General features: G+C 43.1%; 1 protein-coding gene across 3 annotated transcripts in view; it reads right to left on the reverse strand.

Moving 5' to 3' along the window:
• Positions 1-20,000, reverse strand: part of LOC145408489 (calcium-transporting ATPase sarcoplasmic/endoplasmic reticulum type-like) — a 127,093-nt gene that overhangs the window by 96,417 nt on the left and 10,676 nt on the right. For all 3 annotated transcript variants that reach the window (XM_080279223.1, XM_080279224.1, XM_080279221.1), the window contains exons 2-3: positions 4,846-5,047; positions 1,641-1,741 (exon numbers count right to left, since the gene is read on the reverse strand). In XM_080279223.1, the coding sequence (XP_080135349.1) occupies positions 1,641-1,741; positions 4,846-4,963 (219 nt within the window). In that variant the 5' untranslated portion in view covers positions 4,964-5,047. The remainder of the gene's footprint in view (positions 1-1,640; positions 1,742-4,845; positions 5,048-20,000) is intronic.

Raw genomic sequence — 20,000 nt, forward strand, 5'->3', positions numbered from 1 at the left:
GTTAATCAATCCCCAATCCCCTAGTTGACCAGCAGAACCTGTGTGTGTGTGTGTGTGTGTGTGTGTGTGTGTGTGTGTGTGTGTGTGTGTGTGTGTGTGTGTGTGTGTGTGTGTGTGTGTGTGTGTGTGTGTGTGTGTGTGTGTGTGTGTGTGGAAAAGATAACTCTTATCTATTTCTCGGATGTAAGCGTTTGTGTGTTTATCGGTAATGGACTAGTTTTATCTCCATCCGTGTGTGTGTGTGTGTGTGTGTGTGTGTGTGTGTGTGTGTGTGTGTGTGTGTGTGTGTGTGTGTGTGTGTGTGTGTGTGTGTGTGTGTGTGAGAGAGAGAGAGAGAGAGAGAGAGAGAGAGACCAAAACGAGGGGCATTCAGTGGAGCGCATCTCTCCGACAAGGGCATCGTAATTTCCAAGCCACTCTTCATAATGGGTTAGGTTTTCTCATCACTATTTAGGGTTTCACAAGAAGATGTTTTCCGGATCACAGAATCTGTAATACTATCCGGATCGGTGCCAAAAGTTAATCGATTGTTCCCTGGGACATGGGCTATCTACCCACCAAAATTGATCCAACTCTATCAATTAGTTTTTGCGTAATCCTGCCAACAGACAAACTAACAAACCAACAAACAGGGGTGAAAACATACTCTCCTTGTTGGGGAGAAAAAGTCACTAATAAAAATGGCAAAATTAAGGTCTAATAATCAAAATAAATCGCCAACAAAAGAGTGCTACGTATCTCCTACACCACGTACACACCGCCCGTAAAATGGCTAAAATGTGAGTACTTACGAAATGTGAGTACCTACGAAATGTGAGTACTTACAAAATGTGAGTACCTACGAATTGTGAGTACTAACTGAGTACTTACAAAATGTGAGTACTTACGAAATGTGAGTACTTACAAAATGTGAGTTCTTACGAAATGTGAGTACTTACGAAATGTGAGTACCTACGAAATGAGTACTTACGAATTGTGAGTACTTACGAATTGTGAGTACTTACGAAATGTGAGTACCTACGAATTGTGAGTACCTACGAAATGTGAGTACTAATAAAATGTGAGTACTTACGAAATGTGAGTACCTACGAAATGTGAGTACTTACAAAATGTGAGTACCTACGAATTGTGAGTACTAACTGAGTACTTACGAAATGTGAGTACTTACAAAATGTGAGTACTTACGAAATGTGAGTACTTACAAAATGTGAGTTCTTACGAAATGTGAGTACTTACGAAATGTGAGTACCTACGAAATGAGTACTTACGAATTGTGAGTACTTACGAATTGTGAGTACCTACGAATTGTGAGTACCTACGAAATGTGAGTACTAACAAAATATGAGTGCTTACGAAATGTGAGTACCTACGAATTGTGAGTACTTACGAAATGTGAGTACTTACGAAATGAGTACTTACGAAATGTGAGTACTTACGAAATGTGAGTGCTTACGAAATGTGAGTACCTACGAATTGTGAGTACCTACGAAATGTGAGTACTTACGAATTGTGAGTACTTACGAAATGTTAGTACTTACGAATTGTGAGCACTTACGAAATGTGAGTACTTAAGAAATGTGAGTACTTACAAAATATGAGTACCTACGAATTGTGCGTACTTACGAACTGTGGGTACTTACGAATGAGATGATGGCGGCGAGTAGAAGAATTTTAACGAGCAGGTCATCAAATTGTTCAAGGATGAGCTGGAGTAGAGATTTGCCCTCCTCAGCTGGCAATTCTGTGGGGAGAGGAAATGGGGATGAGTTAGAAGATAGATATAGTACTTCTCTATCTATCTATCTATCTGTCTGTCTATCTATCTATTGCCAGACGTCTTAATCCCGTAATGGTGAGCATAAAAATGGGGATAAGTTAGAAAATTGATACAGTACTTCTTTATCTATCTATCTATCCATCTATCGATCTATTTATTGCCAGACGTCTTACTCCCGTAATGGTGGGCATAAAGGAATCGTCTCGAAGTCGCCATGTCCTCTGCCATTTTGCCGTCCAACCTTCACCTCACACATCCCTCACTCACGTATCTCTCCACTCCCACTCACCATCTCCTCCTCGGTCTCCTCCTCCTCCTCCTCCTCTTCCGCTCCACCTCACTCACATACTCTCTTCTAGCCAGTCTCCTCTCCATCCTCTCCATACAGCTAAACCCTCTCAGAGTATTTCTCCCAACACTTTCAATCACATCCACACCAACACCACAACACTCCTCTACTTCCTCACATTTCTGTCTGTCTCTTTTGGTGACAGACGCGACAAATTCCAGATAGCAATTAACAAATGAAGAACTATGCGCGTCAAACAAAAAGAACCACCCTTTTTAAAACCACGGCGGAAAAAAAAAAGAAAAAACAAGATAATTCGCGCCAAAAGGAAGTTTAACCAACTGAATTCCATTTTTTTTTGCTCTCTCCTGACGATTCTATTCAATTTAGAACAGATCTTTTTTTTTCGAACTGGAGGGGTGAAACGGATTCGCCATATTCAGTCTGGAAAAAATCATCTGGACCCGAATTCTCCCCAGTTACGAAAACTCCCTAACACCTCTTCCTAAGCGATTTATTTTGATTTTTTACGCCTTACCGCCCTCTTCTGTGTCATTTAATTGCAATACCACCATTTTCATCATTAAAACACACACACACACACACACACACACACACACACACACCGCTCACTGGTGCAGTGGTAACGTTCCCGCTTGCCAACTGGTGGACGGGAGTTCGCGCCTCGCTCAGGTTGCGAAAAGTTTCACTGACGAAGTGGGTGGTTACTGTCCTCCTTGAGCAAGGGGACGGGTGTGTGCGTGTGTGAAGGTCACAGCCTTGCCCTTAGATCGGACTATATGAGCTCTCAGCTCCCTTCCAGGAGGGTAAAAGCTGACCATCACGACCATCAAGTGATCCTGACCGACCCGGTGAATTACACACACACAAGCTAATATTAACCAGTCATATCCAAAACTAAATCGCTAAGGAAGAGGTGCGGGAGCTTCCGGAACCGACAAGAATTCGGAATGAAAGTCAACAAACGAACGTCACCCGAATTTCGCGAGAACGTCACCCGTATTTCGCGAGAATGTCACCCGATTTTCGCGAGAACGTCACCCGATTTTCGCGAGAACGTCACCCGAAATTCGCGAGAACGTCACCCGAATTTCGCGAGAATGTTCCTCGAATTTCGCGAAAACGTCACCCGAATTTCGCGAGAACGTCACCCGAATTTCGCGAGAAAGTCACCCGAATTTCGCGAGAACGTCACACGGTCAGATGTAAACAAGCACTTGACACCTGGTCTGTCGAGATAACCCTTTCGACGCACCTTGGTAGTGACAGATAGCAGGACAGTGACTCTCTCTCTCTCTCTCTCTCTCTCTCACACACACACACACACACACATACAATCATAAAAGCCATGTTGACCTAGCGAGTACAATGACCATCCCCCCTTTCTCTTTCTTTCTTTCTCTCTCTCTCTCTCTCTCTCTCTCTCTCTCTCAACCTTTCCCCTTTACTCTCCCCTCTGCATTATTCCCACTGTCGTTGTCGCCTTCAGATCTCTTCCCCTTCTCAGATTTTTTTACCTATATTTTTTCTTTCTTTGAGAGAGAGAGAGAGAGAGAGAGAGAGAGAGAGAGAGAGAGAGAGAGAGAGAGAGAGAGAGAGAGAGAGAGAGAGAGAAACATTAATCTATATTAAGCCATCTCACACACACACACACACACACACACACACACACACACACACACACACACACCTTCCTCTTCCTTTGTTTCTTCGTTCGCTTAACCCTCTCATGGCAGGAAAAACTCTAGCAAACCGAATCTCGGTTACGTGAAGGAAATTACTAGAGACTGTTTTGGTACGAATGAGAAGGAAAAAATAGATAAAATAGATAAATAGATATATAAATAGATACACAAATAAATCTCTCGCGTCTAGTTCTTCCTATAAAAATAGATCTAAGTTAAGACGGAAAATCGATCATAAATATAACTAAGAACGGTTTAAATATATCGAGGATATTATTATTTTTCATTAAACTCAGAATAAATCGCTTGTATGAAGGAGTTAAGGGTTGATGACTGGTCCGTATACCCAGTGGCAAGACCAGAGAGGCTCTTCCACATGTCCTTCTCTCCGACAGGCACATTAAGCCACTGGACCAATAGCAATGTAAACTAAGGATAAAGAAAAGAGGTAGGTGGCATGTCGACTGGCTGACCGTGACTATATGAACTTACACAAAACTACCACACACACACACACACACACACACACACACACACACACACACACACACACACACACACACACTTCAACTACTACCAGCAATAACCCTAACACCACTGATTATACACTGCCAAATTACAGGTTTTCACTGTTGGGTACATACTTCTGGTTCTCCTATACTACTAGTGCCACTACTACTACTACTACTACTACTGTTATTACTACTCAAAACCGTAACAACACCGAGTGCACCCTTTTAATGGCGTCTACTCACCGCTGGGTCCATACTTCTTGTTCTCCTATACCACTACTACTACTACTACTACTACAAACTGTAACAACACCGAGTACACCCTGTTAAATGGCGTCTACTCACCGTTGGGTCCATACTTCTGGTTCTCCTATACCACCACTACTACTACTACTACTACTACTACTACTACTCCAAACTGTAACAACACCGAGTACACCCTGTTAAATGGCGTCTACTCACCGTTGGGTCCATACTTCTGGTTCTCCTATACCACTACTACTACTACTACTCCAAACTGTAACAACACCGAATACACCCTGTTAAATGGCGTCTACTCACCGTTGGGTCCATATTTCTCCTGGTTCTCCTTGATCTGTGCGTCCGTGAGTCCGTGTTCCTCTTTGACGTTGAACCGGTTGAGGACATCGGTGAACGGGTAGCAGTGAGCGTCATCCATGCTGGCGCTGCTTGCTCACTGGGCGGCGGGCTACACTACAGTTCCTCGCTGGCACCTCACTGGCTCCCTCGGCTGTCCGTTGCGCTGAAAGGTGAGAGGACGAAGGCTAAGCACGCGATACTCTCAATGATAAAGTAAGATTAAATAAATAAGATTAAATAAAAAAAATTAAGCTGGAATTTCTGACACCTCACTGGCTCCCTCTGCTGTCCATGCGCTGGAAGGTGAGAGGACGAAGGGTAAGCACGCGATACTCTCAATGATACCAAATTAAGATTAAATTTAAAATAAAATAAAATAAACAGGAAGCAAGATACTTCCTGACACCTCACTGGCTCCCTCGGTTGTCATTTGCGCTGAAAGGTGAGAGGACGAAAGGTAAGCACGCGATACTCTCACTATGTGGAAAAAATAAGATTACATAAACAGTACATAAATAATGAGCGCTGAAAACGAGATAATTTCTGACACCTCACTGGCTCCCTCGACTGTCCGTGTGTTGCAAAATGGAAGAAAGTAAGCACGCGATACTCTCAATGATACGGAACAAAAATAAATAAGATTAAACAGAAAATAAATATAAGAGGGATGGGAACGGGCTGCATGCTGACACTATTGGCTCCCTTGGATGTCCCTGGCACTGAAAACTATACGGGGAGGTAAGCACGCGATACACTCAGCGATAAAATAGCCGGGAAATATTATAAGCGCGATACACACTGACTCTGCTATTAGTTGAGAGCAAGACAGATAGAAAACAAAAGATGAATGGAATACTGGACTGAGATAAATGAATAAAAACAAACCGAGATGAGAAAGTCGTGACCAGAACAAATCTAGCTAACTTTTTCAGTACAGTCTAAAACTCCTACACCTTACACTTGCCAACGCCAATCAACTGTATTCTCAGCGACACTTTGTAGTTAAGGCGTACAGTCAGCTACAAAAAATCCATACGTTTGTACTGCCTCTCATGGCTGGATTAATAAACGCTTGAGTGTGACGTATCTAGTGCATATAAACATCCACCTTTGTTCACTACGCCTCATTTATGCTTTGGCCTCCAGTCTTGAGAGAGGGGAAGGAGAGGTGCGTGAACTCTTGTATTACAATTGTCTGACTGTACATTAAACACTACACCACCACGCACACTCTGATCACTACCGAATTCACAGACGCTTCTATCCTATATGACGTGAGGTGCATACTATCAAGGACCCGCAGGTGATAAGTCTGTACCTATCTCTGTCCACTACGTCTCAGGCAAGCATCTCAATCTCCCCACATGCAAGAGAGGCGGATGAACTACGATACCTGACTGCATAATAGAGATCGTTTACCCCTGCCACTCACTATCAAATCACGCATATAGATAATACTCCCGGGAGCTTCAGGTTGTTGTCCATGAGATATTTTTTTATCAGTGTCCATATCTCGGAGCAATGACTAGATATTACCCCCCCCCATACCCCGATCACTACCAAGACGTACTTTGTATTTAGGCTCATTCTTGCTGCCTTAACACGACAGTATTATCCTTCACGACTGTAGTCAATTTACCTTAACCTGGCCCAGATTTTCGTCCATTTGTTGCTCCTGTAGAACGGTAAAAGACAATGTTACGCCTCTACATCCAGCACTTCTTCGTGACTACCCATCATCACCTAACGTTACTCGTTTATTACAACCGGCATTGAAGATGGAGAGATGGCAATTTTAGGCGAAGTTAAAGTAAGAAGGGTATGGATTTCTTTCCCCCTTTCCCCTTCACTACGCGGATGTGCTTTCAATTATTCTGCCTTACGACTGTGTTCAAATTAGGAGAGACTTTTCGATCTCTTGTGTTCTCATAATACGACCACAATTACGCTATAGTCTCTTCAATTTATCTTGGCCCAAAATTCATCCTTTTGCAGCGTATTTCCCGGAGATCAGTGGTAGAAAACAAAACAGGTACAATCCTTACCTAATACTTCTTCGTGACTAGCATCACCTAGTGTTAATCTTTTGCTACTGCTCAGCATTCAAGAAGGTGAGATGGACATTTTAGGCCAAGTTAAGGTGAACAGGGTACAACATAAAAACAACGTACCCGGCCTGAAGCGGTTTAATTAATTGAAAACTCACTACATTTAATTACAATCTATCAGTCATAATTGTTTTCATCTGGCGGAACTGGGCCAATTCCATTCCCATTCCCATTTTGAAATTCGATAAGCCTTGTTTATGAATATCTCCTTGGTTACTAAAATAAATTCACGAACTTCGCCCAGACTTTCATCCTTTTGCAGCTTATTTCACGTACGGTAGCTCTATGGCAGGAAAAATAACATTATGGCTCTATATCCTTCCCACATCACCCCTTCCTGATTAGCACCATATTACAGTGTTATATTTCTTGTTACAGTTCAGAAATTAAGGCGGAGGGATGGCAATTTTAGGCCAAGTTAAAGTGAAGAGAGTAGAGTCAAAGCCACCCTCCAAATTAACTACACCTGGTCATCACTCGAGCTGAAAGGGGATGGGGAACTTTGTCAGGTAAAAATAGAGGTGTTAATACAGGTGTTATAGCCTATATTTACCTGGCTTTTGTACGGGAAATAAACGCGTATTTTTAGATGACCAGTACAAGCCTACGCTAATTGGGAGGTGAGGAAACAGATTTAACAAGATGACCACCAAACATAGGAATTAAAAGTTGTCTGGCTAGCTTAACTGGGCAATTAGAATCGACTATAAATATTTTTGGGGTAATGTTTTGTGTGTGTGTGTGTGTGTGTGTGTGTGTGTGTGTGTGTGTGTGTGTGTGTGTGTGTGTGTGTGTGTGTGTGTGTGTGTGTGTGTGTGTGTGTGTGTGTGTGTGTGTGTGTGTGTGTGTGTAAGAGAGAGAGAAATAAAATCAACATAATCCCTTCAATCCAACTAGGCCTACGTCCTTCTATCTCTTGTTTCCTCAGGTGAATTTATTTTAACTTCATAAAATCCGCAGCCTATCTAACCCCTTCGCCTATCCAAACCTGAACAAAATCGTTCGGAAATACTAAGATTAAAAACAAAAATAACGAAATCAGTCTGAAGTGGTTGATGCAGATACTTTCCATTCATTTTACAGGTTCGTGAATGATGGATCAAAAACAGACGAGGCAGAGTCAAAGGTTATTCATGATTGGGATTCTTTTACATTACTTTAGCCTAGATTTTCGTCCTTATGTACGTATTTCACACAGTTCAATATGGCGGTCCTACATCCTTTTACAGCACTTCTTCGTGACTGGCAACACATTCGGCTGTTCAGTGACTGTCCCAACTCAGCGTTCAAGAGGGAGAGATGGTAATTTTTGGCGACGTTTGAGTAAAAAGAGTATAGCTTCTCTGTACAGGTTAATTATAAACTGCGAAACTATATATACTGTGTTTAACTTCCCAAGATTTTCGTCCTTTTGCAGCTTATTTCACCTAGCGCAGAAAAAGAGTGCTACAGCTCTTCATCCTTTCCATAGCACTGGTTCATGACTGGCACCATAATCTTGCCCTAATCCCTTGCTACAACTGAGCATTCAAGATGGAGAGACGGTAATTTCAGGCCAAGTTAGAATAAAAAGAGTACTGTACATCAATAAACTCTGACCCGTGTATTCTTTTCCATCATTCATATTTCCTAACCCTCTCACTATTAAACTTTTGAAGAAGTTACTGTAGTTTTTAAAATTTAGTTAAATAAATAAACGTTCCATATTTAAAGCGCATATACCGTTACACACTTCCCCGCCATTTAAATTCCTAACGGTCAACAACGGTCATTGCAACATTTCTTTTTAATTAAAACCCTGATGCTTTATACACCAACACAATATATTTTTCCACATATTCTAAATCCTCAATGCTCTACAGAAGAATTATAATTTTGCACCCTGCTGTTTAAAATGTTAACGTTTATTCAAGGCCACACTACATATTCTCGTCAATTCAGGAAGCTCCGTAGAACATTTTCCTTAGCGATTTATTTTTGGTTATGGCTTGTTAATGCCCTCCTGTACGTTATCTGTGTACAGCATACCGGTAGTAATATTAGAATGATTTAAAGACCACACAAGAGGACAGTAAGGTCTAATAAGCAAAATAAATCACTTAGGAACATGTGTTAGGGAGCTTACTCTGTCTATAGGAATACGGGCCATTTTTTTTTTTTTTTTACTAACAGCTATATTTACAAATTCTCTCTCTCTCTCTCTCTCTCTCTCTCTCTCTCTCTCTCTCTCTCTCTCTCTCATAAAGCCGTTATGTATTGTCGCCCCAGGCATATCTGAAACGTGAACCCGGTGGACTGCAGCCTTAAGTTGTCTGCCTCACACAGCTCACCATCCTTCCTTCAGGGGATAGGGAGGGACCGGAGGGGAGAGGAGGGAACTGAAGGGATAGGGAGAGAACTGAAGGGAGGGAACTGAAGGATAGGGAGGGAACTGACGGGAGGGAACTGAAGGGATAGGGAGGGAACTGAAGGGAGGGAACTGAAGGGATAGGGAGGGAACTGACGGGAGGGAACTGAAGGATAGGGAGGGAACTGACGGGAGGGAACTGAAGGGAGGGAACTGAAGGGATAGGGAGGGAACTGACGGGAGGGAACTGAAGGATAGGGAGGGAACTGAAGGATAGGGAGGGAAATGAAGGACGTTTGTAACACCGGGCAGCTCCACCACCTGGTAATATCGGTGCCACCACACGCAGGCGTCCCTCCCCAACGTCTGTTCTACATCAATTCCCATTCTGCATTTAAAAACCACCCAGGTTGGTCATTTTCTTTAATCTCTTCAGCCCGCGGACGCCCATTTTCATTTAGGTTAACGCCGTCCTATTTTACTGAAGCTAGGGAAGCCTCTCGTACTGAAGGGGTTTAAGGTCACGTGTATTCCCTCCACGTACCGTATGTCCTGAGCCACACGGAACTGTCTGGTGGTAGCGAGAATAAACAACGCTACTGGAGAGGGACGCCTTCACGTGGTGACAACACTATGCGGTTACAGGCCTACATACGTCCCTCAGCCCCCCCTCTCTATCCCTGCAAAAAGGGATGGTGGGCTGCAGGAGATGGATGCCTCTAGCCCCTCCACCTGGCCCTCTCCTAAACAAACCTGGCCATAACAACGACTACCACAAGATTAAAATGCAGACGTTCTCGGCCTGAACGGGTTAGATCACTACGATATCTGGCGGCATACGACCCTGACAAAAAGGCGGCCAGTTTTTTCTCTGTAATTTAGGTACATCACTCACTACGATGCAACAAGTTCGTGTGTGTGTGTGTGTGTGTGTTCTAACCCGCCAAAAATCTCAAACCTCTTTAAGCACAGCTGATGACCAAGTGTTGTCAGACTGGAGGGTGGACATGACTAGCAGCTTACTCATTCCCTCTCACAAATAAGGATCATCGAATTATACGCAACCACGATTTACTATCATCATCATCATCATCATGATGTCATTTCAAGTCCACTGCTGAACAAAGGCCTCCTCCAACCTTCTCCACGATTTAGTAGCTACACAAGTTGTCAAGTGACCCACCTTCGTCAGGTAACAGGAACAGATTCTACGGTTCTATCAATATACCTAAAGATCAGCCAACATTTTTCACTACCCACTCCTCTCCCAGCTGTGGCCCAGATAAAACACTATCTCGCTTATCTCCTCACCCGACTCTGGGAGCAAAGCTTAAACTTTCTCAGCCGTATCGTACTTATCTCTGTTATCGCTCTACTCTCATTACGGAAACTTCTTAATCGTAACGTTGCCAGTATTCCTTCCCCCTTCCTCTCTCTCTCTCTCTGCCTCCAGTCCGAGAAGTCTTTGCGAAGCTAAATGAAAGTCGCCATAGATCTACAGAACAAGAATAAAATGAAAACAGAGGTCAAAATAGACAACATTAAAATCTGCCTCCATTACGACGACGGCCATTTATTTCTCACATTATTAAACTGTCCAATTAGCTTATTACATAGACTGGTTCTGGAGAGGGACGCCTTCACGTGGTGGCACCGATTTGATTTGGCGGTGAAGCTGCCCAGTTATAAGTTCCTCAGTCCTCTCCCTATTCCCAGAAAGGAGGATGGTGGGCTGCAGAAGGGAAAGCCTGCAGTCCACCGGGTGTACATTAAGTCATCGCAACATCAGCAACAACTATCAACACAGACATTCCTATTGGCCTTAACAATGCTCATGGCCTGCACCAATTAGCAGCAACTACGCTAAACATTTATATAATAATGAAAGAGAGAGAGAGAGAGAGAGGGAGCTTTGCCATTGACACTGCATGCGTTCCTTTAAGTTTCAACCTATTAATGACGATTTTTTCCCCTCATTTTTCCCTTTCCCGTAAAAACATATGGTCTTTCGGCAAAACGAATTAAAAGTTCGCATTACCGGCCATTCAATTACCATGAATGGGACCCTCTTGGATTAAAAAAAAAAGAAAAAAAAAAAGACAGAGGCACACGTTTTGCTTGCAGTCTCTCTCTCTCTCTCTCTCTCTCTCTCTCTCTCTCTCTCTCTCTCATATCCTTTGTAGCTTATTTCACGCATGGAAGAAAAATACAACAGTGACTCTACAACCTTTCCGCAGCACTTCTTCATGACTAGCATCATATTCTAATGTTAATCTATTGGTACAACACAGCACTCAAGATGGAAGGATGGGAACTTGAGGCCTACTGAAGGTGAAGAGGGAATGAATCAAATAAATATAGGCGTTAGGTACAGTTAATCTCCTGGTATAACTCAGCATTCATGACGGAGGGATGGCAATTTTGGGCCAAGATAAATTAACAAAATATACCTGGCGATACAGTACTAATAAGAACACCCTATTATTTCCTGGGGGTTAATTACATCATATCCCCCTGTTCGGAAAGTCTCCCCTACGCAAAAATATAAATACATAAACAGACAATCGCTTGGAGTTACTTGGAATATAATTTGGCAAACGTCCTCGGGCTGAAGGTAAACAGAAACAATATCAATAGCTACTAGACAAAGCAATCTACAGGAATCATATAGGCGATAGATAAATAGACAGACAGACAAACAAGTCTAAAAAAAAAAAAAGGGGGGGGAACATAATTTAATCACACAAGTCGAATAAGAAGCAAATCGATTAACAACAGAGACAAGTGAGGACAGTACTCACGGATGGCATACCCCCGCCAACACCCATACCAGACAATTCAAATCACCAAAATTTTTTAATCACTTCTACAAAATTTTCACTGAAGTCCATCGATACCTTTTTGAGTTTGCTTGTGGAAAATCAGCCAAACAGACAAACGGAGGTGAAAACAAAACCTCCACGAACTCCGATGGCGGGGTAACAAATCAAATACGGTATGAAATAAATCCAACTGCTACAGACAAAGCAAGTTTGGATAACCCCGCAAGTCCAAAATGAACAAAGCGACTAACAACGCTAATATAAGAGGTGGAATACGAAACTCAACGGTATGGTAATCAGAAATAAGCCCAATACGGAACAGAGTAACAACACGAAACACAAGACACGATAAACCAACGAAGGAGTAAAGAGCATACTGTGTGGTGGTGGTGGTGGTGGTGGGGTAGTGACAGCAACAAGAGGTGATAGGGTGGGTGATGAGAGGTCATTGTAGCCTAATCACCGTCTAAGGAGTGCCCGGTGGAGTTCAACAACCACGAACTGGGCATGCAAGCGTTATCGTTATCACAGGCGGTGGGGCGGGTCACTTCACTGACGCTACCTGCCCCCTCTTTAAACTACTTCTTCCGCATCTCCACAAACACATTATCTCTCCACAATCTCTACCTCCACCTCTCCTCTTTAAGCTACTTCTTCCGCTTCTCCACAAACACATTATCTCTCCACAATCTCTACCTCCACCTCTCCTCTTCGGCCAGTGACCACCGCCCTTATCTATAAACTCATGTAAGTTGTATGACTGATCGTATACAGCCATGTTTAGCTTCATTCATATCGCTAATAAACACTTTACAATCACAATAAAGGAAATTTTAACTAAGTTGTGTATAGAAATTCATGTACAAACGTTTGCGTCCTCTCCTACAGCTACCAACCAATTTACCATCAATTACTGCAGAATGAATGTTGAAGTACAATAAATATAAACAGATAAAAAAAAAACTCCCAATAATGATTTACTGTTAGGCAGACATGTTCATCCAAACGATTTTTTTTTTTCAATAAACACTTCCCATAACATTTATTTTTTACAGATGGTTTTGTTCCTCGTACTTTTGTCACTGTAATTCCTTTAATACTGTTGTGAAATGCTTGGTGACTGTATCAGTTGAGATAAATGTACACAAGGGCAATTATATCACAACTTTAAGCCTGTATTTATGTGGCTTTAAGATTCCATAACACCTCTTCCTAAGCAATTTATTCTGCTACACCTTAATATCCTCTTACGTGTTATGGCCGCCAGCTACGTCGATATAAAGAGCATGAAGTGAATGCTAAGTTCAAAAACGCTATGGGGAATGAATCGCTTAAAAATAAATTGCTAAGGAACGACCTACTACGAAGACTCCTGCGCCTCTTACATGAGCCTCAGGCTTCGGATATTTTACACACGTGATTTCAGATGTCAGTGGTGGTGATAGGGTCATGCTTGCAACACTCCACTTCACCTCTTTATCAGTACTCTTCAGCGACACACACACACACACACACACACACACACACACACACACACACACACACCATCCATCTCACACGACCCCCACCCCTTCCCTTCACACACACACACACACCATTCATCTCACACGACCCCCACCTTTTCCTTCCACACACACACACACACACACACACACACACACACACACACACCATTCATCTCACACGACCCCCACCTCTTCCTTCCACACACACACACACACACACACACACACACACACACACACACACACACCATTCATCTAACACGACCCCCACCTCGGCCTAACACACACACACACACACACACACACACACACACACACACAACCATTCATCTAACACGACCCCCACCTCTTCCTTACACACACACACACACACACACACACACACACACACACACACACACACACACACACACACCATCCATCTCACACGACCCCCACCTCTTCCTTTCACACACACACACACACACACACACACACACGAAACACCATCCATCTCACACGACCCCCACCTCTTCCTTTCACACACACACACACACACACACACACACACACACACACACACCATTCATCTCACACGCCCCCCACCTCGGCCTTCCACACACACACACACACACACACACACACACACACACACACACACACACACACACACACACCATACATCTCACACGACCCCCACCTCTTCCTGACACACACACACACACACACACACACACACACACACACACACACACACACACACACACACACACGCCATCCATCTTACACGACCCCCACCTCTTTCTTTCACACACACACACACACACACACACACACACACACACACACACACACACCATTCATCTCACACGACCCCCACCTCTCCCTTTCACACACACACACACACACACAAAACACCATCCATCTCACACGACCCCCACCTCTTCCTTTCACACACACACACACACACACACACACACACACACACACACACACACAACACACACACACACACCATCCATCTCACACGACCCCCACCTCTTCCCTTCACATCCCTTCCCAAACCAAACCTCAGCCATCTTGTTTTTTTTTTTTTTTTTTTTTTTTTTTTACTGCAACCCTCTGTAATGGAGAGGTTAAGTCCTGCAGTGGATTATCAAGGATTTTGGTCAATGTACTGAAGGGACTGACTCGTTCACTATCATGGCGCATTTCTCGTACTGTTCTTAAGACGACTTTACTCATCTTAGGGGACAATTTACGAACGCGAGGTTAAATGTAGGGCAGTCTTCATTAAACCCCTTCACGCGGTGGCACTGATATAAGTGAGCAACTCCTATACCCGGCTAGCAAACGTCCCTCATCTCCCTCCCTATCCTTCAAAGGGTGGATGGATGATTACGGGCTGAGGGTAGCTTCAGTATGCACTTAATCAGCTCACGTTTCAGTAAATCAGTTCAAGTTTCAGATAAGCCTGGCATCGCGACTACTACTACTACCGGTACTACTACTACTGCTACTACTACTACTACTATCGGTACTACTACTACTACTAGTTCACGACGTCTCCCATAAGTTAAATAAAATGGCCCAATAGCAGCAATAAATCACAGGACGGAAGGGGTTAAGAAGATTGGAATAAAACATGAATGGAGTAGAGGCTGGAACAAGTTAGACAAGGACGCACCAGGCTCTTTCTTCCTACATCTCTCTCTAGCACCCCCCCCCCTCCCCGTCCTTCCCGGGATGATGCAACAGGTCGTCTGCCACATCAACCTTGTAAGTCAACCCCTTCTGTGCCACGAGGTTTATTCTTCCGGACGCTTGTAACCCTGAATTTCCTAACCCCACAAAACCTCAGGTATTTATGTCTACCCTCGCCAGCCTTCACAAACTCACCCTTTCCAAATTCCACAGATTTTAACATCTACGTAAGCTAACTGAGCAAAACGTGACAGACAATTTCCTAACCCCCTCACACTACAGGTATTTATATCTAACTTCGCCACAAACCCACCTTGCCAAATTCCACAACCTCATAATAGCCTTGTCAACCTTCACACACACCAGCCACTAGTTATACATATGGGTAGCCTAGCAAAGCCTCAGGTTAGATCTAGTGCAGTGTAATCCGTTCAGCCCCAAGACGTACGGTTTTTAAGCTTATTACTACCTCCAGACGATTTTTTACTGTTTACGGGGGATATTTTAAAACTGGAGCAAGATATAACTTTCACTGATTTCTCCAACACTAAGGCGTTCTTCTGAGTAAAATCGTCCGGAGAAAGAATAAAACCAGAATTACGTCATCGAACTATCTATCTATCTATTGCCAGACGCCTCAATCCCGTTTGGGGTGGCCACAAACAAATCGCCTCCAAGTCGCCCTGTTCCCCGCCATTTCACTGCCCTGCTTCCAACTCACACCCCCATCTCTCATATACCTCTCCACCCCATCCCTCCATCTCATCCTCGGCCTCCCCCTCCCTCTTCTCCCCTCCACCTCACTCACATACACTCTCTTCGTCAGTCTTTCACCCTCCATCCTCTCCACATCGAACTGATAGGGAAAAAAAAACTCATTGATGACTTACACTGCCAAACGTCACAATTTTAACCCCCTCAGCCCAAGGACGTCCCCTTTAGTCTCATTTCTGCCGCCAAGTCGATTTTCCTCAGCTTGGGATGGTCCCCTGGTAATGGTGGGGTTTGTGAGGGCTGCAGCTAACCCCTCCAGTTTAAAAAAATCTCTCCTATGCCGAATAAAATCGTCTGGCGAGAGCAAGAAAAACTAAACCCAGGCTGAGGGGTTAATATAATCTATCTATCGATCTATCTGTCTGTGTATCTATCTAAGCATTCGAACTTAAACTCTCGTCAGGGCTGAAAGGTTTGTATAATCTATCTATCGGTCTATCTGTCTATCTACGTCTATCTATCTATCTATCTAAGCATTCGAACCTAAACTCTCGTCAGGGCTGAAAGGTTATGTAATCTATCTATCGGTCTATCTATCTATCTATCTATTTAAGTGCATCTATTTAAGCATTCGGACCTAAACACTGGTATCCCAACCTAGGCTGGCTCATAATTATCTTTAAGGTGAATCTTCCCCTCATGGCGTCCAAACTCTAGGCAGTACACTCGACAAAGGGAAAGTAAATGAACGAGTATATACCGTATCTATCTATCTATCTATCCATCCTGTTTATCTATATATCTCTATTCTGACACTCATTTTGCAAGGGGTCGCCACAAACAAATCGCCTCCTTGTCAGCATCTCCCACACCCTCAGGCTGCCCTCCATCCAACTCACATCAACCTCACTCATATATCACTACGCCCCATTCCACCATCTCACACAGGTACCTATTAAAGTAAATTAACAGGCAAACACAGGTGTAGCTCCCGGTACTGTGCATGTGACTGGAAAATGAATAGCCTCACTTTTACACCCTCACGTTGCCCTCCCTCCGACTCACACCACCCTCACTCATATATCACAACGCCCCATCCCCTCCATCTCATACAAGTACCTATTGGAGTAAATTAACAGGTAAACACAGGTGCAGCTACTGTGCGTGTGACTGGAAGAAGAATATTCTCACTTTTTACTACCCGACACCCTTGACCTTTTCACTACTACCATGTATTCAAACTTCATTCTCGCGGTTGAGAGTCCATGTTATTCAGTGCATAATAAATCCCTCGTAGTGAATAGGTAAATATTAAACTGACAAATACTATGAACGACAAGACTGGTACAGTTTATTCATTTTAATCTGATGGACATTACTGGAACTTTGCAGCCTATGTATTTCCCGTAGCTCAGTGGTAGAGTAAGACAATACCATCGCTGCACATTGGTTCCGTTGCACTTCTTCGTGACTAGCACCATTTCCGATTGTTAACCTCTTGTTACAGCTCAGTATTCAAGATGGAGACGGCAAATTTACACTTAGTTGACGTGAGCAGAGAACATTATTAGCCAAAGTAAATGCCGGGTACCCTTATTCTTGACTCTTACCATCGCATGATTTTGATAACTTCTGGCCTGAGGAACAGTTTACATAACGCAATTAGATCATCATCATCATCATCATCACCATCATCATCTTCATTACCATCACCATAATCATCAACACTGTTTTCACTTAAGGATGGGGTTTGGGTAGATGGTTTAAAAATTCTAATGATCAAGTCAGTACTATAGTTCCTTCATTTTACCTTGCCCCAGATTTTCGTCTTTTGCAGCTTATTTCACGAAGCTCATTGGCAGAATAAGAGAATACTATCGATACGGCTCTACGATGAGATGCGTAGCTACTCCTTCAACCACCTGACGAAAATATTAAGCTCTGGAAAGATTTCTCGTCGTGAAGAGCCCTTTTAACTCAGCTGATGGTCAAGTGTAATTAGAGCTCAGGACTGGTTTGAATAGTAACCAAGGAGATTCATTTTTACCTCATAACCAAAGCTGGTGGAATTTCATACAATCACGGGATAGTATTCATGATTACAGTCTACAGTAGTAGTCATGATGAGCGTCACAGTTCGGATGAAAACTAATTATATATGCATCTAATTACACCCCCATCTCTTAGCCTAGTAGCCCTGCAAGACAGTAAGTTATATCTACAAGCTGTTAGTGCCCAGTTCCGTCAGATGAAAACGAAGTAGCTAAACAATATACCTATCTAGGCACAATCCCACACCGCAGCCAAGCAGCCGTGGCCTTCACTGCCTCCAATACAGCTATTTCGTTATCGAGTTACTGATAGGAGTTTCCGGCCAAGCTACCCAACAAAGCCCACACCCACAGCCAACCTTACACAACTCTAGCCTGGCCACTTTTTGCTGCCACCCTTGCAAAACATTCTCGTGAAACCTACAATTCCTCGCAAAGTCAAGTTCATGTTTCCTTGTAGGCCTATTTATGTTTGTACATGAACACGCGTACTTATAGTTGTACAAGCTTATGTTTACTCATGTTTATACGATCTCATGTTTACTTATGTTTATACAAGTTTGTTTACTTATATTACCACAAATTCGTCTTTACTTAGGTTTGTTAAAGTTCTTGTCCACTCATACAAGAATGTTTACTTACATGCTTATACTAAGCTGCCTCTGTTTACACTTCACTTATAGCCTATTAACGCGTTCCAATGCCATGTACTTTAGTTCCTGTCCACTTATATTTCAATACGTAAATGCCATAAAGATGTAAGATTACATGATTAAGCAAGTTCATGTTTACTTATATTACTTATCCAATGTCACTTGTACGTTCTTTTCTACTTTATTTATACGTAAACAGGTGTCCCTCCTACAACTACGAGAGGTTCCCAAAGCTGAACAAATCCGGTAGGCAGGAGCAAGTACGGAGATTTCTTAACACCCCTTCCTTAGCTATTTATTTTGCATATTATACATTAACCTTCTCTCGTATGCACTGTACATCGTTTCAACATCCGTACAGTCTGTATCACTAACACGGGATGATTTGGAGATGTGATGTTCACGATAAATCGCTACGGAACGGGTTACAAAACCTCAAAAGTTTTAATAAACTGAAGGAATCAAAGTAGAGAATGTCTCGAATCTCCTCACTACCTCATTCTTCATGGATGACTAACTCCGCTGGTAATACCAATAATGGCAAAAGCTATACCCGTTGTTAAAAGATACAAACTCTGGGTCATACAAACTGTTGCATCATCGGCTACACTATTTAGTAGGCTTCATTTTGTACCTTCAGCCCACCATACCACCCTTCAAGTATCATACATGTCCTAAAAAATCAATATACTGTTCAGAAACTTCACTGTCAAAAGTGCTTTAAGAAATCTGTGTACGGATTATAACAAAATACGCTTTTTTCATTCATCGCTTGGCGTAATCTTACGATACACGGGCCACTTACCCTTTCACTAGACAGCGTAGGTCCTGAATTCCATTTATAGAGAGCCAGACAGTCCTTCACACCATTTCTAACGTGGACAGAGATATTCTTACGCGCGGTGAAACTTGCTTACGACATAGAAGTTCCTTGCCCAGCAGCTGATGACGGAACAGCCACTAGACGCAATCCTACCCACTGATTCCACACTTTTTCCCCGTATTTGCACCTGTTACACTGATCCAGCCACGATCTTCATACAATCCGTGTATCAGACTAATATTTCTGCGTGTATCTGTGTGGTCTTTGCCGGCAGAAGATGAATATGAGAGTGATCAAGTGAGATAATTGGCCTGAGTCCCTGTCATACACCCTCCATTGCCGCAGGAGATACACACTGAGGGTTTAGGCCACGTCCGGCAGCATCATGGGAAGACAGGTGACGTAGGTAA

The sequence above is a fragment of the Coenobita brevimanus genome, chromosome 77 (assembly GCF_032717465.1).
Source record: "Coenobita brevimanus isolate Jiangsu-jjx chromosome 77, ASM3271746v2, whole genome shotgun sequence".
Classification (NCBI taxonomy): Eukaryota; Metazoa; Arthropoda; class Malacostraca; order Decapoda; family Coenobitidae; genus Coenobita; species Coenobita brevimanus.